The 21,270-nt window shown below is 61.3% G+C and overlaps 2 protein-coding genes across 2 annotated transcripts; both read right to left on the reverse strand.

Moving 5' to 3' along the window:
• Positions 1 to 3,326: 3,326 nt before the first annotated feature.
• Positions 3,327 to 7,308, reverse strand: CD248 (CD248 molecule). Its single transcript, XM_008179721.4, has one exon. The coding sequence runs from the start codon at positions 7,291 to 7,293 to the stop codon at positions 4,993 to 4,995; it is 2,301 nt and encodes a 766-aa protein (XP_008177943.2). The 5' UTR covers positions 7,294 to 7,308; the 3' UTR covers positions 3,327 to 4,992.
• Positions 7,309 to 11,001: 3,693 nt separating this feature from the next.
• On the reverse strand, positions 11,002 to 20,884 carry LOC101949686 (actin-related protein 2-B). The gene is made up of 9 exons (XM_005305462.5): positions 20,687 to 20,884; positions 15,504 to 15,614; positions 15,134 to 15,349; positions 14,819 to 14,891; positions 14,185 to 14,321; positions 13,254 to 13,403; positions 12,883 to 13,028; positions 12,363 to 12,495; positions 11,002 to 11,979 (listed from the first exon to the last, which is right to left on the reverse strand). Exons 1-9 carry the CDS (start codon positions 20,732 to 20,734, stop codon positions 11,809 to 11,811), a joined length of 1,185 nt encoding a protein of 394 aa, XP_005305519.1. The 5' UTR covers positions 20,735 to 20,884; the 3' UTR covers positions 11,002 to 11,808.
• Between the last annotated feature and the right edge of the window lie 386 nt (positions 20,885 to 21,270).

The raw sequence follows: 21,270 nt of genomic DNA on the forward strand, positions 1-21,270 counted from the left end.
GTCTCTGCCTCAGGTGGGCAGCTCAGGGCTGGGGTAGCAGGGGGCTGCGGGTCGGGATTGAGGGACACTGGCAGAGCTGTGGGGGGAGCCCAGGGCTGCGATAGCCGGGGGCTGCGGGTCGGGATTGAGGGGCACTTGCCGAGCTGGGGGGGGGAGCCCAGGACTGGGATAGCAGGGGGCTGAAGGTCAGAGTGAGGGGCATTGGCAGAGCTGGGGGGGTGTTCCCCAGTTCCTCGTTCTGGCTTCCGCTGCTGAGCCATGGCTGGGACTCACTGGGTGGTCCCGGCACTTCCTTTCCCAGCCCCCCTTCAGCTCTGCCCCCTGCCCGACCTGGATCTCTGCTCCCCACCCCCACTGCTGGGACAGGCCTCAGGCTTCTGCAGAGGAGCAGCCCAGGCAGTCTTTGGGTCCATGCAGTGGGGGAAGGGTATGGGGTGGGCTGCAGGCTGGCTTATTGCACCCCACGGCCAGGGGTCACGAGTGACTTGGGGGGAGCCAGGACACATGTTCAGAACGAGTCCTTGGGGGCCACATGGGTCCTCAGGCTTCTGCACGTGTGTGAGATCCCTGCATGGGCGCAGTCACGGCCCTGCTCCTCCTGACATGCCCACCCGCCCGCACGGGCGTCCGCCCGGCCCCTCGTGCTCATGACGTACCCGCCCGCTCATGACGGGCATCCACCCGGCCCCTCGTGCACATGACGTACCCGCCCCCCCCCCCTCACAGGCGTCCGCCCACCCCCTCGTGCTCACAACGCACCCGCCCGCACGGGCATCCGCTCGGCCCCTCGTGCTCATGACGTACCCGCCCCCCTGCCCTCACAGGCGTCCGCCCACCCCCTCGTGCTCACGACGCACCCACTCGCACGGGCATCCGCCCGGTCCCCCGTGCACATGATGCACCCACTCGCACGGTTGTCCGCCTGGCCCCTCGTGCACATGACGCACCCGTCTCCCTGCCCTCACAGGCGTCTGCCCAGCCCCTCGTGCTCACGACACACCCGCTCGCACGGGCGTCTGCCCGGCCCCTTGTGCTCACGACACACCCGTCCGCATGGGCGTCCGCCTGGCCCCTTGTGCTGACGACGCACCCACCCACACGGGTGTCTGCCCGGCCCCTCCTGCACACGATGCACCCGCCTGCACGGGCGTCAGGCCGGCCCCTTGTGCACACGACGCACCCGCCTCCCCACCTGCATGGACATCCGCCCGGCCCCTCGTGGTCACGACGTGCCCACATGGGCGTCAACTTGGTCCCTTGTGTTCCGATGAGGCCATCCACCCACACAAGTGTCTGCCTGGCCACCGGGCAAGCGTCTCCCCACCACGGTGAACAGGGACAAAACTCCTTTAAACCCCCCACTGGTGAAGGACACCCCATCCCCAAGAACGGAGCACCGGTATGGGTCACTCTCTGCAAGTGCTTTGGGGGGGACACTGGGGGCCTCTATGGGGGAAAGATTTGGGGTCATCACAGGGGAGATGACAAGGATTGGGGCAGTGGGCTGTGGGGAACTGGGGGGAGCATGGGGGGCTGGGCTGAGGGATTATAAGGAGCCATAGGAGGGGTATCAAGGAATGGGGGCCTGTACTGAAGGACGGCAGTGCTGTGGGGGTGGCCTTGCCATGCGGGGCCATGGTGTTGGGGGGGGGGGCCCTGGGGGCAGGTATTGGGGCTTTGCTGGGTGAATGGTGGGGGTGGAGTGGGGGTGTCATGGTTGATGAGGGAGGCAGGGGACTGTAGGAGTGGATATCAGGGCTGTGCCAGGCCAGTGGGGGGGGGGGCTGTACTCTGGGGGAGGCCAGGAGGGGTCTTTGGGACAATGGGGGGCCATGCTACAGGGGGTGAGGGGAGCCAGGCCGTGGAGGGGTCCCTGTCCCAACCACACAGCCCCATCTGCTCTTCATTAGGCCCCACAGAGCTGGGATTCTTCTGGCTTCTCCTCCCGTCTGGCTCTAATTAACCCTTCTCAACACTCCCCCCCTCTCCCCGGCACATTCCTGTCCATCTGGGGGGGGGGGGGGGGGGGGAGGAACGCAGGGAACTGGGGGAAGGGGGGTGGGGGGACAGTATGTTGGGGTTCAACCTGCCTGCCCCCAAATACACCCCCCATAAACATGCAGAGTCAGCCCTGCCCCCACCCACAACTCTGCCTCTGCCAGTGCCCCCTAGTCCTGACCCACAGCCCCCTGCTATCTCAGGCCTGGGTCTGTCCCACATGCAGGCTGTGTCAGGAGGGGGTATGTGTGGGGGCGCCATGTTGTCGGCACCTGAAGGCTGCAAACCCCCTTAGCTGACCATAGCTGGGGGATGCCGGCTTCTCCCAGCAGGGCCCAGGGTCTATGCAGCTCCCTGATCCAGCCAGCAGGGGGCAGGGCGAGCACACACTTACACTAACACTTGCACAGACACACAATGCACACACACACCGCCTAGCCTGCTCACTGTCGCATTTATAGAGTTTGCTCAGCCCTGATCCAGGAAAATCCATGGAGGGACCATCGGCGGGGGGGAGGGTGCGTGAGCACATGCACATCTCGGGGGGTGAGGGTGTTCACCTTGGTGTGGGTGCGTGTCAGTGTGCATGTGTGCTTGCACCAGTGTGTGTGTGCATGTGTCTCGAGGGGGAATGCATGTGTCTCTGTGTGTGGTCACACTGGTGTGTGTGCATGTTTGTATGTGCATGTCTGTCTGTGTGTGTGCGCGCTCGCACCAGCGTGTGCGCACATGTGTCTCCAGGGTGGGGTGTGCGTGTCTCTGGGTGGGTGAATGCATGTTGGTATATTGCACATGAGCGTGTCTCGGGGGGGGGGGTTGTCAGTGCGCGTTAATGTCTCTGGGTGTCCGTGTGTCTTGGCACGTGGGGGAGCTGGAGTTCAATTGGGCACAGACATTGGGAAACTCAATCAGTTGAAGGAGCCAAAAATCTCCTTCCCTTCCCCCCTGCCCCCTTCCTCTCCTGGCCCCCCCATGCCTCCTAGCACCCCTCCCACTCCACCCCCCCCCCAAGGTGCCTGGGGGCCGTTGTTTGCCAAGTGTTTGCGTCAGGCCAGAGTCTGTTTCCAGTTTGTGCTAACAGGCCGGGCGGCTCTGGGGCAGGGAGCCCAGGAAACCTTCCCCCATCCGGCTGAGGTGGGGGGCTCCCTGGGCCCCCGCAGTATTAACCCTTCACTGCATGGTGGGCTGGGGGTGAGGAAGCCCAGGCCTGGGATAGCAGAGGGCTGTGGGTCAGGACTGGCAGAGAGGGAGGGAGCAGCCCAGGACTGGGATAACAGGGCGTATTTCCCTGCGTAAGAAGCTGTAGAACATTTAATCCATAGCCAGACTCAGTTTAAAATATTTACTAATGGTTTGTACACATTGTATACAGAGAAATCACTTCCCTGCCTCTGAGATGCTGCCACCTCTGGGGTGGCGCATGGGGGCTGTTTACACAGGGATTCCTCACCTGGCACTGAGATGAAGCCACTGCTGGGGCTGAGCATGGAGTAGGGATCCCTCACCCCGCGCAGAGATGCAGCCACCTCTGGAGTGAGGTGCAGCAACTGGGTAACTGCTCATTGCAGGATCGTTTAGGGCAGGAAGTGAGCCTCTACCTCTTCTCACAGCCTCCTGGAGGTCTCCCATCCACAGACCTGCCCCCGCTTAGTGTAAGAGCTGAAGACAGCCCATCTTACAACGGGACAGGGGGATGGGATGTTCCTGGCTTTAGTGAAGGGTTAAGTGGGGGAGCCATGTCCCAGCCCACCCCAGTGGGACACAGACTCTGGGGGACCATCGCTCGCTTGGTGGGAAAGGCCCCAGGGGAGAGGGGAGTTGGTACAGGGAGCTTCCTGCCACCAGGAGCTTTAATTACAGAGGCAACAGCAGACACAAACATCCCTGCCTGCTCCCAGGGAGACCCATGAGTAGTGGCCTCCCCCCAACTCTAACCCACCAGCCCCCACTCCCCTCCCAGGGCTGGGAGCGTCCTGGATGGCCAGGGGGCTGAGTGTGGGGCTCGGTAGCTTATGACCCCCACAGATTTCTCACACAATGCCAATTCCAAGGTTTCCATCATGGAGTCAGGGGTTGACTCCCTCCCTCTCAGTAAAACTGTTTGGGAATAGAACCCAGGAGTCCTGACGCCCAGCCCCCCACCCCAGTAAAGCTGTCCAGCTGCAGGCAGTGCGGGCTCCACCCCTTTATTGTGAGAGCAACACACGTTAAGAATGGAACAGCATCTGGGGGCCCCCTGAACATCCACGCCCCCCAGAGGCCCCCCACATTATCTCCCCAAGACCTCCCACAACCCCCATTCTGAGCCCCCCATGACTCCCCCCTTCCCCTAGCTCCAGGCCCCCACTTCCCTCCCCTCTTGGCTCCGTGGCCCCTAGTTCCAGAGGTCTCTCAAGTCCTGCAGGCACTTCTCCATCCCTGTCAGTTTCTCAAAGCTTTTCTGGGGTGGGGGTAGCAGTGGGTCCCATCAGAGGTTTCCCACAATCAGAGCAGTGGGGGTGGCTCCTGTGTCCATTTAGCAGAAGTCCAAGGAGCAAGATAAGGAGGAACCCAGCCCTGGAGATGAGGGGGGGGGACGTGTCCCAGGCAGGGTGCAGGTGATCCATGTCTCTGCCCTGGATCGTGGGGCCCAGTCCTAGTCCTAGTGCCAGCCCTGGGGTGAGGGTGATTCCATCTCCGGGACAGCCACTGCGCAATTCCAGGGGACCATCTGATGGAGGCAGGACAGTTGTGGGGGGACCATGCTCCAGCTGGGGAGTTGGGAAATAAATGAGGGTCCATGTTCCAGCCAGGGGGCAGGGTGGCTGCAGGGCCCTTGCTCCAGCCAGGGCGTCGGCCTCCATGTCCCAGCCAGGGGCTATGGGGTGGCTCCAGGGTCTCAGCTGGGGAGGGGTGCAGGCCAGTCCTGGCATCCCAGCCAGGGGGTCTCATCTCCCAGCTGAGGTGTGTGGGGGGGCGCGTCCTGGTCCCTTTGTGTTCTGGGCCCCCACAATCTCAGACGCTGGTCCGGCAGGTGGTCAGATGGGCCCCTGCAGGGGGGTGGGGAGGCCCCTTGCTCCCCGCACTGGTGACCCAGCGGTAGCACTGTGTGACGCTGCGGCTCTTGGCCCTGGCACCACAGCGGGTGCAGTACACGATGCCCAATGCCACCATGATCACCAGGAAGACGCAGAGGGGCACCAGCAGTGCCACCAGCAGCCACCGGTCATCCCGCTTCCTCCGTGCCCGCTCCCCACCTGGAGAGGTGCTGGGGTCCTCCGAAGGGGGCAGCGGAGCCCTGGCCCTGTCTGCTGAAGGGTCCCCTTCCCCCGCACTGTAGGGTGAGGCAGGAGCACCAGGGGACCTTGGAGATTTGGAGCTTGGGGGGCTGGTGCTGGGGGTTGGGGGGCCAATTGTGGGAGTGATAGCGGGGCTGGTGTGGGGAACTGGGGGGCTATTGGTGGGCTCTGGGGGGGCAGTGGATGTGGGAGGGATCAGGGTGGTGGTACTGGGGATTGGGGGGCTGGTGGTGGGGTCCAGGGGACCAGTGGTTGTGGAAGGGATTGGGGGGCTGGTGGTGGGGTCCAGGGGACCAGTGGTTGTGGAAGGGATTGGGGGGCTGGTGGTGGGGTCCAGGGGACCAGTGGTTGTGGAAGGGATTGGGGGGCTGGTGGTGGGGTCCAGGGGACCAGTGGTTGTGGAAGGGATTGGGGGGCTGGTGGTGGAGGGGCGAGGGGCTGAGTGGCCAGTGCTAGGGTGTGGGGCTGCAGGAGAGAGATCAGGGGGCGAAGCAGTGGGGTCGGGGAACTCCTGGATCAGGCTGAAAGGCTCGTCCGTCCCCAAAACCTGCAGCACCTCCGCCCCCCACTCCTGCTGGTTCCTGAAGTGTGGGTAGAAGGTCTGCTGCCTGGTGGCCAGCGCAGGGGGCTCTGCCAGGGGGGCACAGCTGATGCGGTCAGCCTCCAGCTCGTAGCCCTCGGTGCAGTAGCACTCAAAGCCGCCCACGTAGTTGACGCACATCTGCTGGCAGACGCCGGGGATCTGGCACTCGTCGTTGTCGACACAGTGCTGCGGTGCCTCCTCGGCCGGGCTGAAGCCCAGGTGGCACAGGCACAGGTAGGAGCCCTCGGTGTTCTCGCACTGGTGCTCGCACGGGGCGGTGTTGCATTCATCCAGGTCGGCGCAGCCCCCGGCCTCGTCGTCCTCGTAGCCCACCTGGCAGCGGCATTGGAAGCCGCCAGGGAAGTTGTCACACAGCTGCTCGCACGGGCCCGTGGCACACTCATCCGTGTCCTCGCACGTGTGCCCGTCACTGGCCAGCGTATAGCCCACGGGGCACAAGCACCGGTACCCTCCGTCCTCTCCTGGCACGCACTGAAACTGGCAGGGGTGGTTCTGGCAGCCATCGGCTGGGGCGCAGGAGCGCCCGTCAGGCAGTAAGGCGTGGCCGGCGTGGCACTCGCAAGAGTAGCTGGGACCCTCATCCACGCACAGCTGCTGGCAGCCCCCATTGTCACCCTCACACCAGTCCCCCAGCTCCTCCCCGCACAGGGGCTCCTCCTTGGACCAGCCCACGGAGCCGTCGTCCCGCTGCATGCACAGCACCGAGACAGGGGCTGCGCCACCACAGGCCACGGACGCCACTGTGCCGAAGGGGATGTGGCTCAGGGTGCTGCTGACTTGGCCGAAGGGTGTTGTGTAGCTCACGGGCCCCGTCTCCTCCGTGGCCAGTCCGTGGCACATGCCGGCAAAGCCGAAGCGGCACAAGAAGCCGTCCACGGGTAGGGTGCACGAACCCTCCAGCCACTGGAAATTCTCCTGCGTGGCCAGGCCATAGCTCAGCACCACGCAGCGCGAGGCCGAGCAAGCGGTGCCCCCGGCCGGCTCGGCCTGCGCCCAGTTGGTGTAGAGCGTGTCTTGGTCGCCGGTGGTCCAGGTGAAACCACGCAGTGGGCGCTGGGGGAAGCACTGGCGTGGCTGGCGCTGCAGCCCGATCCAGAAGAGCCGCCGCTGCCCTGTACCTGGGCCCGTGGCCTGCAGCAGCTCCGCCACCTGGGCGGCCTCCTCATGGCGCTTGAGCGTGGCCAGGTTCCCGCCACGCTCTCGGCAGCTCCGCCAGGACTCCAGGAAGCTGCGGCGTTGGAAGAAGACAACGTAGCAGCCCTCAGGACCACAGGCAGCCTCGGGCCCCGGCCAGGCAGCCTCAGGCCCTGGCCAGGCGCCCCGCGCCGGCCCCACCAGCCCAGTGAGGAGCAGCCAGAGACGCAGCATCGTCCTGGCGCCCACGGCTGCCTGCTCGGCTCTGCGCCTCCGCATGGAGCCCCTGCCCTTCTCTTCCCCTCGGCGGGGAGGGGCAGGATGGGACAGTGCCCGCCCCTGCCCTTGTAAGGCAGAGAATTGGTCCCAGGCCCAGGGAGAGGGGGAGACAAGCTGGGAGGGGCAGCTGTGGGGATCGTGGATGGCCTGACCCAGAGGATGGAGGCAGGGTATGTGTGTGTGAGACCTTCCCTTGTGTGCAGCTGGATGAGAAATGCAGATCCCACTCCTCTCCGAGAAATGGGATAGATCCCCGGAGTCCTGGCTCCCAGCCCCCCTGCTCTAACCACTAGACATACCACTCCTCTCCTAGGGCTGGGGCTAGAACCCAGGAGCCCAGACTCCCCGCCACAGTGAATCTGCAGAGAATGGGTGTGTACAGTGACCATATGCTGTGGCTCACACTGACACACACATACAAAGACATGTGCATATGCACACAACACTCACACACACTCTGCATACACTGCTACATCCCCCCCGCCTGCCCCAGTCCCAGACCTAGTTCAGCCCTTTGTTCCAGAAACCTGGAGGCTGGAACACTGGGCTGGAATTTGGCTCCTCACTCCCCCCGCCCCCATGCCCGGCTGGGAGCAGGGAGAGGCTCAGCGTGAGTTTCCTCCCCGCCATCCTCTCCAGGCCCTCATGCTGCTCAGGGCGATTCCCACGGGGAGCTGAGACCCTCAACAGGGAGCTGGTCCCAGATTGGGGGAAGTCAGTGTGCACGTGGGTGTGCATGCAGAGGAGAGTGAGTGCATACAAAGGTGCGCATTGCATGGGCGAGAGCGGGAGCGTGGGGGGTGGGGACATAGAGGGATCAGAATTGTTCCTAGCCCTCACTTTCCCACACGTGTGAGTACCCCCTTGTGCAGCTTAGTTTGACATGCATGCACATGTGCACACCCATGTGCACTCTTGTGTGTGCATGCTGTGCACACACACACACACAAAAGCTCTCCTGTGCAAGCTCAGTTTCTTGTACCTTCTCACTTTCCCATGAAAGCATACCCCTGTGTGTACACACATTCCTGGGCATGCACACCCATCTGTACACATACCCTCCCATGCATGCATTTTCCTGTGCATGTGCATACATACCCTCCTGTTCATGCACGTGTTCCTTACTTCGTCATACACACACTGGTGTGACCATTGTCCCATTGCACACCTGCACATATGCATGCATCCTCCCATGCCACCACACACCCATGCTACCACATTGTGTTCGCTGCTCCCACTCACAAATGTGTGTGCCATGCATGTGGCATGCACACCTGAGCATTTGCACATGTGCACTCACTTGTGAGCATACCCCTGGGCATTTGCACACGTGCTTTTCCACACACTCCTACCTGCTCACCCTGTCTGCTAAGCCAACTGGCAGTCCCTGGGGGCTCCATTCCTGGGGAGGCCGAGGCCAGCAGCACAGGTTCGCGAGGCTCTGGAACTCCCCCCAAGGCCAGGCGAGGGGAGACAGGGAAGGGTCGGAGCTCTGCAATCCAGGAATCCGGGGCTGCAGCCCCGACTAGGGGCAGGGATCGCAGCTGTCTCTGCTGTGAACCAGGTGTGCGTGTGCCTCTGTGTGTCAGGGGGTCGTGGTGTGCATCTCTGCACGGGGGGCTGTGTGTGTTTGGCGGGCTTTGTGGCGGGGGTGTGTGGTGCATCTCCGGGGGGTTGTGTGTTTCGGTGTGTGTGGTGTGAGCCGAGCAGGGGAGGGTACAGTGGGCCCAGCCGCGGGGGCTGCAGGTCGGATGGAGCCGCAGCGCGGAAATGCATGGAATTCCTTGTGTGTGGGAACCAGGAGGGGGGCGGGCGTGGGACGTAGGGCCTTTCTCCGCTAGGGGGCGCCAGCTCTGCTCCCCTCCAGCCCCAGCTGCGGGGAATGGCTGGCTCAGGGAGGTGGGGGGTGGGACACAGCCCCTCCTCCGCCCCGGCACACCGGCTCCGATCCAGCGCCCGTTCAGGGCCCGCCGAGAGGTGAGTTTTCTGGGTCTCAGCCGCCCTGGTCCCTGTTGGGGCAGAAGCCCCCGCCCCATAGGTAATAACCACACCCCGTGCTAGTGGCCCCACGAGGGGGGAGGCATCCCAGGCAGACGCTATGGGAGCTCTCCCGCCCCCTTTCCTCTCGTTTTAATCCCCCCCCCCCCCGGTTTCTGCTTGGTTGTTTTAAGAGACTCCAGAAACACTGGCCTGTGGCTGATGGAGTTGGGCCCCGCTGGATCCGCTTGGGGCTGGGGGAGACACTGACCCCTAGACCCCACCAGGTATTCACCCCCCACCCCTTCAGCCTGGTATGCCGCCCGGCCCCGATCCCTGTGAGACGGGAGGGATGGGGGCCAGCCCCTCCCCCATTTTCATCCCCTCTCTGGACTCTCTGAGGCCGGGGGGAGGCTCTATACTGGGGGGGGGTGTGGCTGATTCTGCCCTGGGTCCTGGTTCCAGGCTCGGGGGTGGGCGGGGACAGGGGCTCCCCAGTTAAGGGGCCTCTGTGCTGGGACAGAGATGTGGGTTGAGCACCACCTGGTGGCAATGTTAAGAACTGAGAGCCAGGGCTCCTGACTTCTGTCCCCAACTCTGAGAGGGGAGTGGTGTCTAACGGTCAGAGCATAGGGGATGCTGGCAGCCTCTGCACTCAAGTGACATCAGATTTACCACAGGGCAGACAGGGAAATGTACGTGTGAATCACTCCGACGTAGTTAGTCTTGAAGGCCTGTGCTGCCCCCTGGCAGCCTGGGGCTGACACTGCCCAAGCCCTATGGTCTGTAAGAGCAGCAGGATTCCTATTTAGCAACAAGGATTATTCTTGGCATTTGTCGTCCCCATGGCCTTGCCACCCCAGGACCTCACAGCCCCTGATAGATCCCAGCGACCTGAGCCACAGCGCCGGGACAGGAAATGCTCAGATTGACCCTTCAGACAAAGGGCCACACTGGGGGCTAGGTGAGCATCCCCCACTTCCCTCCCACAGCTGGGGATAGACCCCAGGAGTCCAGCTCCCCTGCTCTAACCACCAGATCCCACTTCCCCCCCAGAGCTCGATCGGGATAGACCCCAGGAGTCTATTTACACACATGTCGTTCCCATCTTCATCACAGGGGGCCTGTGTGTAGCGCAGGGCAGGAGGGAGCTGAGGGGGATAGGCCTGGGCACCTCCTACATAAATCGAGGCCCCCTCCACCAGTCACTGTCACCCCAGCTGCAAGCAGGCATCTGTTGCCATGGCAACCCAATGGCAGTAATCAGAAAAACAGGCCCCCCCACACACACACTTAAAAAGGTTCCCTTGGCCAGGAAACAATCATGGGGGGGCTCAGAGTTCCAGACCTGGACATGCCCTCGTGCCCCATGGCTGGCAGCCCTAGGGACTCTGTGTCATCACAGCAGCCCCCCGCCCAGAGCATCTCCCGTTATGAGTATGGAGGGAGCAGGGGAGCCACCCCGAGGCCTGACTCCTGCCCCTAGGGATGGGGGCAGATCCCCCAGGGAGGCCAGATTCAGCACTCACAGTTACATGGCTGCTTGGTCCCACTAGGAGCTGGGCTGGGACCCTCCCCCACAGTCAATCCACTCATGGGACACAGAACAGGGACCAGCGCCCCATAGAGAGGAAAGGCCCCATATCTGAGCCAGCCTGTGGTTGAACCAGAGCTGGGACATACACTTCTTCTCATCCCTCCCTCCCCAGCAGAGACAGGAGACAGAGACACTAAGAAGCAAAAACAATTTAAAAATCAGGGTAAAAAAACCCATTTACAGGTTTGTGTGTGCGCGCGGGGGTGATTTCCCTCCGCCACGTTTAATACAGAGAATGCATCGCATGGGAATCCTGCCCCAGGCCCAGCAAACACTCCATGTCTGCACCCCAGCATTGCAGTGTGGAGACGGGGAGGCATGGAAAGAAGTGCCCCCCACCCCCTGAAGCTGGCTACACTCCCCACCCCAATTCAGTTTGTTGTGTCATTGATCCCTTTATTCCTCCCCTCAAATTTCCCCCCCAACACTCCCTTATTTGCTTCCCAAGGGCCAATCCCACAGGGATGGGGGGGGGCAGCTAGCCCCTCCCCCTGGTCCCTACAGCACATCCCCCAGGGTGTTAGCCAGGCTGCGGAGTGGGGGACTACCTGGCCTCACTGATCCCTCCCCAGCAGGGGCATCTCCCTGAGATCCAGCCCGAGACAGCCTTGTGTGAACCCCACTCTCTCCTGCCTCTAGCAGGCTGCTCCAGGGGAGGGAAGACATCACTGGCGTGGCCAGGGCAGAGCCCAGGAATTGGGACGGAGAGTGCCCTGGGCCTATGAGAGAGGCACACCCTCCCTTTCCCCACCCCACCCAGACCCAATCCCCTGGTACCATAATTATTCCCCCCTCCCCACCTCAGAAGAAAAGTTCCCAAAAGAAGCCCTGTGATTGGTTGGCCTGTTAGAAAGGCAGAATCAAGGCGATATTGACAGGGAGGAAAGGGTTAATGAAGAGATGGGGCGGCTGAACTAGTGGGGGGGGAGACGGGGGCGTCCCTATCGCACAGTGACCCCCAGCTTCTCCAGGATGCGGGTCCCCTTTTCCAGGTACTCGGCTCGCTGCAGCCAGAAGGTATCCTTGTCCTTCATGATGTCGGCCAACACAGCGCCCCCCAGGAACACCATGTGCTTCCGCCGCGGTGGGTCCTCGATCCGGATTTTGAATTTCTGCAGGGGAAGAGAAGACCATTTATTAAAAACGGGATCCCCAGGATTCAAACCCAGAGCCAGGAGAAGAGGCTCCGCCCCCTTGGCTATGGGAGGAGCCCGACTGGTCTCAGGCACAGGGTCAGTGGGATCAGGATTTCACCCCTGGATTTTCAGGCCAGAAGAGCTGTTCTGAACCCCTGCATCACCCCTGGGCAAATCCCCCTCACAGGGCAGGGGCCTCCTTGGCCCCCCATGCAGGTCAGTTGCAATGGATTGTGGGTGGCATTGGGGAGCTGAGCTGGCCTATCCCACACAGGGAGGAGACTGTAGGCCCCATGCCCATTGCAAGAGCTAGGGTCCAGTGGGGCAGTGCCCATGCATCTCACATGGTGCCCACTCACCGACAGCTTCTCCACGTCGCCCTTGAGCACCCGCTCCAGGTAGAGCTGTTTGATCTCACGCTCCAGCCGGGAGGGCAGGCCCGGGTACATGGTGGAGCCGCCTGACAGTACAATGTGCTTGTAGAACTCTGCCCTGGGGAGAGGGATGGAGTGAGACAGACAACACCCCGTGGGAGGGGTCCTCGAGGCTCAACCCCACTGCATCCCCAGGATCTCCACTCCACCCCCAAACAACTTCCACCAGGATCCCCCCCAACAGGCTTACCCCAGTGATTGCCTCCACTCACCTCCCAACACCCTAGGATCTTCCCAGCAACCCCCCTCCAATCGGCCCCCTGGGATCCACCAACAACCTCTCAATCCCCAATAACATCATCACCTCCCCTACTAGCTCACTCACACACACACAAAATCCCCATCAATAGTCTCGCCTTCTAGGCCGGCAGCCCCCCTCCCCCCCCCGCAGCGGCCCAGTGTTGAGGGAGGGGCTCCAGGCTCCACTTCCCACCCCCTTGCTCACCTGGTGTCGATATCAGCCGCCTGGATGGTGTTGAAGAGCAGCTCAGCCACACCCACACCCTCCACATTGATGAGGTGGGGCTGGAATAGGGCCTCGGGTGCCTCAAACCGCTCACCCCCCACCTTGATCACACGCCCATCAGGCAGCTGGGGGGGGAGCAGAGGGAGAGGCCATCAGCAACACTGCCTGAGTCTGCAGTGAGCCTGAGCTGATGGCTCCAAGTGGGAGAATTGCTCCAGGCATCCCAATGAGGTGTTAACTCCCAGCCCCACTGCGCTAAGGTCCCCACCATTGCAGCAAGGGTCTCTCAATGGGGCAGGAGTGACCCACCCATCCACCAAGCAGAGACACAGCCCCAGCAGCTCCCTCACCATATAGGACTCCACCAGCACTGTGGTCTCCTGAGCCAGCTTCTGCTCCTGCTCAATGTTGTACCCCACGTAGCAGAGCTTCTCCTTCATCATCCGCACCGTCTCAAAATCCGCAGAGTGGTTAAAGGCATAACCCCGCAGCAACAGGAGCTGCCAGGAGGGGGAGACACAGTCATGGGGGAACCTGCAGTACCAGCAGCTGCCAGAGGGGGAGACCATACTAACAGGAGCTGCTGGGGCCCCACCCCCTCCCATAAAGGTCCCACCCCTCACTCTGGCCTCCTGTGAGGATCTGGGGACGATCTAGGCACTCTGAGTGGGGGCAGGAACTGGCTGCCTGGCTCCTTCCCACACAGGACCCTCCCTTTGGGGTGCAGCCTTTCACCTGCGTGACGCCCTGTTCGCCCCCACGGTGGGCGGAGAGTCCGAAGGCCGGGGGCAAAGCGGTAACACAGAGCGGCGGCGACGCGAGGCACTCGGCACAGCATCGCCCTAGACAACAGACTGGCCCCCCCAGGAGAGCTGGGTAGCGGGGGGAGACGGCCTGGGCAGCGAGGTTGCGGGGCCGGGCTCGCCTGGTGCAGCTGAGAGGGAGTCACCTGTCAGAGGAGGCTGGACGGTTATGAAGGGGAGGAACTGAGCTCTTGGGAGGTTTGGACCATTTTCGACAGAGTAGCCTTGAGGCAGGGGCCCTGCCTGAGTCCAGCTGGGTGGAGGCCTCCCCAGGGAAGGGGAGCTAGTGGCAGGCACTGTAGGCAGGAGGTCGGGTCTGCAGGGTCTGAGCTCTCTCTGCTGCGCGTGATGAGGTACAAGAGCAGCAGGTGAGTCTCGGGAGGCTTAAGACATCCAGGGACCCCGGGGCGTGGATTCCCCTCACAGCAGTCCAATGGGCAGCTAGCAAATCTATGACACACCCTCACCCAACTCTCACCTTGATGAGGTAGCGGGTGATGTCCCGTCCCGCAATGTCCAACCGCCGGGTGAGGTGGGGCAGGGAGAAGCCCTCATAGACAGGGCAGATGTGGGTCACACCATCCCCAGAGTCCACCACCACCCCAGTCAGCAGGCCTGAAGTGGAAGGGAGAGGTTACTGTGCTGAGAGGCAATACGCCTATCTACCCTGGTATCCCACCTCCAAAGGCACCAGGACTGGCCACTTCAGAGGAAAGGTGACAATGGCCCCTTAGTGGCCAAACAGGAAATAACATGCCCAGAGGGGATGTCTCCCGTGCCCGCCCTCCCAAAGCAGGGCTCCCCTGGTCATTCCCTGCACTTCCCACCCCAAACCCTGCTCAGCTCTCAGCCTCCAGGGCATCCACTGGCAGTGAGTTCCCCAGGCCAGCAACCTGGGCAACTGGTTCATTCACCTGCCATATGGCAGGGTAGATTTCACCACTGTGACACCTTCCCCTGCATTCTCTCTACTGCCCCTGACTCTGCCCTCCCCTCTCCTCTCCCCAGACCTCTTGCACCCTCCCCCTCTGGCCCTCCCATACCTCACCTGCTCTGCCCCTTCCATTCCCCTTCATGCCCCCACCCCCACTCCAGCCCCAGCGCCCCCTCACCCTGGGCGTAGAGAGTCAGCACGGCCTGGATGGCGATATACACGCCTTCAAACTGGTACGTCTCGAACATCACCTGGTGGGAGAGGAGATATCATGGGCACAGCCCTGCCCCTGCCCTTCAGCCCCAACCTCCTGCCCCTGCTACCCAGCCCTGGGCGCCGCACCCGACGTCCCTCAAGCTCTGCCAGTGCCCCTCAGTCCCACCCTGCAGCCCCTCCCCCTGGGCTGTGCTGATACCCCTCAGTCCCAACCTAGCCCCCTGCCCCCCCAGGCTGTGCTGATGCCCCTCAGTCCCACCCCACAGCCCAGCCTGACCTCAATGATCTTCTCGCGGTTCTTGGTGGGGTTCATGGGGGGCTCGGTGAGCAGGATCTTGCAGCTGCGGGGGTCGACGTTGAGTTTCTCGGGCCCAAAGGTGTAGTCCCACAGGTACTTCATGTCATCCCAGTTGCGCACGATGCCGTTCTCCATGGGGTAGTTCACCTCCAGCATGGAGCGCAGCTCGCTGGCCTCATCCCCTACCATCAGGTCCTGGGATGGGCAGGGGGCAGATTTGAGACACTAGCCCTTTGGCTAAGCCACCACCACAGGCCAGGGCCCCTCCCTCCAAGGAAAGGCTCCCCTTCAAAGCCCCCCTCCCCTTACCTGACCCCTGTGGGACATGCCCCCCCTGCCAGAGCCTGACCTTGATCTCGATGTTGCCCACGCGGGCGGTGGAGCGGATGATGGGGCGCCCGACCAGCGCGGGGAAGATGTGCTCAGGGAAGTTGGAGCCGGCAAACCCGCACTTAACGAACTGGGGAGAGAGAGAGGGAAATGAAACAGGTGACAACCCCCCAAGTCTCTGCCCAGCCACACAAGATCCCCCCGACCTGGGGACCAGGCCAAGCTGGGGGGAGAACTGCCCCATTCCTCCGTCCAGCTGGTTTAAAGACACCAGGGAGACATGCTGGGGGCCACCTGGCTACTACTGTTACCCTCGCAACACCTAGAGGGTGTTCTGAGGTGGAGGGGGGGTCCCAGGCTAGCTGGGCCCACCAGGATGACCGGGGGTAGGGAGCAGAAGGATACCAGGCTGGGTAGTCACTGGAAGTATCACCCTTTAAATCCCTACAGAATTTCTCCCCTCAGCCCCAAATCCTCTTGGCCCAGCCCTTAGCCCCAGACACCCCTGCCCCAGGGGGAGGGAGCCAAATTGCTGCAAAGAACTGTGTCCAATGCCCCGTGGGCTGGCCTGACCCTCCCTGTCTGCACCCCAAGCGCCAGCAGGAGGTGCTAAATGCATACAGGGTCACTAGCCCCACCTCCGTCCCCCTCCGCCCCCCCCAGTCATGGAGGGAAGTAGCCCTGGGCGCAGAGTCTAGAGGAAGTGACACTTCTGCTTTTGTAGACACTCACCACTCCCTCCCCCCTTCTCCCCCCCCCATGGCAAGGGAGAGGCTCCATCAGTATCCCCATGTAGGGAGATGTGTATGCCCTGCTATTACGACTATTAGGGTAGTGCCTAGAGACCCTGTAAAGCAGTGGTTCAGCCAAGCAGGGCCGGCGTTAGACTCGCTAGGTCCCAGGGCAGAAAGTCGAAGCCCTGCTGCATGGGACTGCAGCCTGGGGCCCCGAGCCCCATCACCCGGGGCTGAAGCCAAAGTCTGAGCAACTTAGTTTTGTGGGGCCCCCTGTGGAGTGGGGCCCCAGATGATTGTCCTGCTTGCTACCCCTTACTGCCAGCCCTGCAGAAAAACAGTTGTTTTGGCCCAGGAGGGTCGTGGAGTTTTTATAGCATGTTGGGAGGGCCTGCAAAAGAAAAAGGTTGAGAACCCCTGCTGTAACGGCCTAAGATAATATCCCTTTAAATAGTGTGAGAGTCCTTTCGGGGTGCTCACCGTGTTCTAAGGCTTTAGAAGTCAGAGCAGCAGTATGAGAGCAGGGCCCCCATTGTGCCAGGTACTACCTAGACCTACAGTGAGAGACAGGCCCTGCCCCGAAGAACTCTGTCTGAACAGACAAGGGGTGGGAGGGGAAACTGAGGCCCAAAGAGGGGAAAGCTCCCACCCAAGGTCACACAGGAAGATGGTGGCATAGCTACAATTAGAGTCCTGAGTCCCAGTCCCACCCCCACTACCCACTCAACCATGCTGCTTAATTTTGTTCCGATCTGTGGATGACCTCATTACCCATCTCAGTGCCCTGCCACCTCTCCAAGCCTGGCCTCCTGAACACCCAATGACAGCGAGCTCTGCAAGTTAATTAGAGTTTGTGTAAAAGCACTGGGCCTGATCCTCTCACCTGCCCTAGGGGATTAGGCCCTCCAGGGTGGCAGGCAATGGACCCATTACTCCCTCTGAGCAGTGTAAGTTTCACCCAACGCTCCTTGGTTCCCAGATTAGGCAAGAGTGTCCCCTAGGCCTTCCTCACTCCCATTAACCTGTGGAACCCTCTGCCACTGGACGCAGCTTGCAGATTAATTCTGCCTCATGTTGAACAGCAGGCCCAGGCAATCATAGCAAAAGCACTGGCAGACTGGCCCTGCCTGCTGTGGGAGCGTGAACCCTGCAGCGAGCGAGCGGATGTGGAGAAAGAGGAAATGCAAGAACTGAGCCTGCTTCTGCTAGCACAACACATGCACTCACACCAGCAGAGAGGCACCCGCAGACCCAGCCTGCAGGAGTCAGGCACATCCCCTCTGGCCCTATCGCTCCTGGCAGCACCCTGTATTTCTGGGCAATCTCCCCTTCTGGCTACAGACTCTGCGTGGCCAAAGCCTCTAGAACAACAGCCCTTACAGAGGAATCTCATTTCTGATTCCTTTTACAGGCACTTTCCTGGCATCCTCCCTGCAAAGGAGTTTTGCTTCATGTTTCATTTACAAATTACCTTCCACTTTGGCATAATGCAGGCCTGTCTCCCGTTTAACCCCCAAGTGAGCAAGTGTGGGCGGGGCTGCCATCCTGCCAGGCACTGCACAGATCCAGACCGAGATCAGGGCCCCTATTGTGCCAGGCGCTGAACAAACCCTGACCGAGATCAGGGCCCCCACTGTGCCAGGCACTGCACAAACCCTGACCAAGATCTGGGCCCCCACTGTGCCAGGCACTGCACAGAGCCCCTCCCCCCTGGCTGAATTGGGACCCCTTGTGTTGGGTGCTGCACGCAGCTGAGATCGGGGCCCTGGTGAGGACAGCCAGGTTGTAGACACTTCTGACAAACGCTTGGATAGATCCAGCAAGCAGTGTCGGAGTTCCCTGCCGAACACACAGCATAGCTGTTAACCTGCGGAACTCACATGGCAATTGCTAGACTGGCTCAGAGTCAAGGCCCCTCTAGCCCAGAATCCTGTCTCTGACAGTGACCATTGTCAGTGGAATTGGTCAGTAGAAGGTGTAAGACTCCTCCAGTAGGCAATGGGGAATAATCGGCCTCACATTAGCCTCCCCCTGCTCTCTCACTAATGGGTAGAGATTAGCTCAAGCCCTGGAGCCTGAGGTTTCATCCCCTGCCAGGATTTGTGTCAGAATCAACAATTCCAACTCTGCCGATTCTGCTTCTCCACAGAAATGACCAATCCCTTCTTGGACTTTGCTGCGTTTTCAGCCTCAGCAATGTCCTGTGGCTGTGAGTCCCACAGGCTAAATACGCCTTGTGTGAACAGCATTGCCTTCTCTCAGCCTTCACCTCGTGGCAAAGCTCTCCAATGAAGCAGGTTAAAAAGAGTTTCTCACTTGGAAATATAGAAGAAAAGGCTCTTACGATGTTCACTGTAATGTACATCGCACACAGAGGCTTCTTTACAGACAGACAGAGGAGTGCCTATGGAAGTGGGGGTCTGCCCCACGCAGGTGATGAGAGGGTTAATGTGGGCCTGAGAGCCCAATTAACACAGCTGGCTGCACCTGGAAGATGGGCCAGGCCTCAGTGAAGATGAAGCTCAGCTGGGGGGGAGCCGGATGGAGCTATAAAAAAAGGAAGTGGGGTGAAGCTAAAAAAAAGGTGGAAGAACTCTACATCCTGGTGGGGGAGGGGGTGAGACATGAGAGTGCCTTGAGTGGCCTAGTAAGGATCTGATTGGGGATGGGGGTGCTGAGAAGGCACCACATTGAAGCAAGTTCCTGTGGCTGACCTGACCCAAGGGTAGGGCCCAGATCTCTGGGAGCTTGTTAAAGAGCCCAGAGGGGAGCTGGGGATGAGGCCTGAAGAAAGGCTAAGGGGTAGGATAGAGACCAGGGAGACAGTGACAAGGCATCTGATAGCACAGAGCTTGGCTGCATATGCTAGGGGCCCTGGACTGAACCCCCACAACCAGCCCCTGGGGGGAGGTAGTGTGAGGCCTCTGAGAAGGGGATACAGGTGATTGAAAGAGAGGCTGGTGTGCAGGGCTGTAGGGACCACAGAGCCTGGAGTTGAGCACCAAAGATCCAGCGTAAGGATGGGGACTGCTGTCAGTTTAGCTTTTGGTACCCAAAAGGGGAGGGGTAGAATAGAGGTGTGAGCTGGCTGAGTGGTGAGAAAAGGAACTCCACCATGGTTGGTGTGACCATGGGTAGGGGAAGTAGCAAGGAAAGAGCTGTTACTCCTCAGTTCTCCACAAGGGAGAGCACCAGAGTGAGCCCACTCTCCTACAGGGCTAGACAGGACTGAAAGGAGATTTTCTAGTCAAGGAGGTCATCACTACCCTGCCTTGAGAATCCAGCTCCGGGGGGGGGGGGGGTGTTTGCCCCCCCACTGCTGGGGGAGGCTGTTCCAGAACCTCCCTCCTGTGAGGGGCACAAACCTTCTTCTCACTTCTAGCCTCAGCTGTTCCCTGGCCAGTTTAACCCCATTTGTTCTTGTGCCCACTTAAACTTCAAGAGCTCTTCTCCCTCTGGGGTTTCCTTAGAGGGAGCAAGCAGATCCCTTCTCTGGCCAGGCTGAAGCGACTCAGCTCTTTCAGGCTCCTCCCCTAAGATCGGCTCTCCATTCCTCTGATCAGCCTAGGAGCCAGTTTCTCTGTTGAATGGGGTGAGCAGAACTGCACACAGTAATTCCTGATGTGGTCTTACCACTGCCTTGTCTAATAGTATTAATGCTTCCCCCTCACCAATGGAGGTGCCTTGCTTACACTGGATATACAAAGTCCCCCCTACACAAAGCAATTCAGCAGAGGGGATGAGTCAGGGTGGGCTGATAGCTGAGATTCCTGGGTTCTATTCTTGGCTCTGCCCCTGAGCTGCTTTGTGACCTCCAGCAAGTCCCTTTTCCTGCCTCAGTTTCCCTTCCTACCCTTTGTCTATTTAGATGGTGAGCTCTGCAGGGCAAGGACTGTCTCTCACTGGGTGGCTGGGCAGCACCGGGCACAAGGGGTCTCGAAGCTTGGTCAGTGGGTCTGGCACAAGGGCCCTTGATTTCAGGCTGGGAGTGCAGTTCCCACCGTAATGCAAATAAGAAACTGAAATGGGCAAACAGGAAGCGCCAACGCTGAGATGCTGGCGGAGTCGCTGGGCCCCTTCCCCACCCGGGCCAGCACCGCCGGGCGAACCCTGTCCGGCCAGGGGAACTGCCGGCCAAGCCGAAACAGTCACCGCACCCACAGGCCACACTGGCCCAGTTACTCCATCTGCTCCTCCACCTCCCTCACCGGAGAGCCAGGACCCCGCACCGCACCCCGGGGAGCGGAGCGGGGCGAGGCTCTTCCGGCGGCTGCAAAACCCTTTAAGCCGATTGCTTCTTGCCGGTGCCAGTGGGAGGGCCCGATCCCCCCCCCCCCTGCTCCTTCCGGGGCCCGATCCCCACCCCGAACCGCGGTGGCAGCGAGACTGGGCCGGGTCTAGGTCCCGAGCCGCGGCTCACGGCCGCCCTTGCACCCAGCCAGGGGTGGGGCCGAGGCTGCACACTCACCCCCGTGCCATTGTCGCACACCACCACCCTGCGGCCCTGGCTGTCCATGGGGGCTCCGCCTCTCGCTGCCCTGCGCCGTCTGAGCCACGGAACCGCGGTACTAGCCCAGTGACCCGGCTCCCAGCGCAGGAAACCAGCCCCGCTGATGTAACGTCCTGGGCTGGGACCGCGTCGGGGGCGGGGTGTGTCTGTGTGCGACGCGCTGCTGCCCCCTGCTGGGGAGAATCAGAAAAGTGTGTGGGGCGGGGGCAAAGCGGGAGGCGGGGGGGGGGGGGGCACTGCCTTTCCCTCCGCGGGAAAAAGCTGCTTTCAGTATTCACCTTGCAGGTAGAGCCACACACACAGCGACAGCCCGGGGACTCTTGGCGGTTCATGCCGGGGGTCTGCTTCTTGGGGCGGCCAAGGGGGGAGAGGTCATACTGTCTGGGTTGCCCCCATCACCGCAGGGGCTCAGCACCTCTCTCTCCACCCTTCCCCCCAGGAGGCAGGGCAGCGCTGTGAGCCCCACTGCACAGAGGGGGGACTGAGGCCCAGTCTACACACCCCGGCCTGGCCCACAGCAGCTGGCTTGGGCTAATGGGGCC

The sequence above is a fragment of the Chrysemys picta genome, chromosome 7, assembly GCF_011386835.1.
Source record: "Chrysemys picta bellii isolate R12L10 chromosome 7, ASM1138683v2, whole genome shotgun sequence".
Taxonomy (NCBI): domain Eukaryota; kingdom Metazoa; phylum Chordata; order Testudines; family Emydidae; genus Chrysemys; species Chrysemys picta.

What these genes read in the sequence shown, in the direction of transcription:
- LOC101949686 (XM_005305462.5), bottom strand. Translation starts at nt 20,734, where the DNA reads ATGGACAGCCAGGGCCGCAGGGTGGTGGTGTGCGACAATGGCACGGGG. An exon ending in TGTGCGACAATGGCACGGGG is followed by an intron (nt 15,615 to 20,686) that starts GTGAGTGTGCAG and finishes CTCTCTCCCCAG; the next exon opens with TTCGTTAAGTGCGGGTTTGC. An exon ending in TGGGCAACATCGAGATCAAG is followed by an intron (nt 15,350 to 15,503) that starts GTCAGGCTCTGG and finishes TGCCCATCCCAG; the next exon opens with GACCTGATGGTAGGGGATGA.
- CD248 (XM_008179721.4), bottom strand. Translation starts at nt 7,293, where the DNA reads ATGCGGAGGCGCAGAGCCGAGCAGGCAGCCGTGGGCGCCAGGACGATG.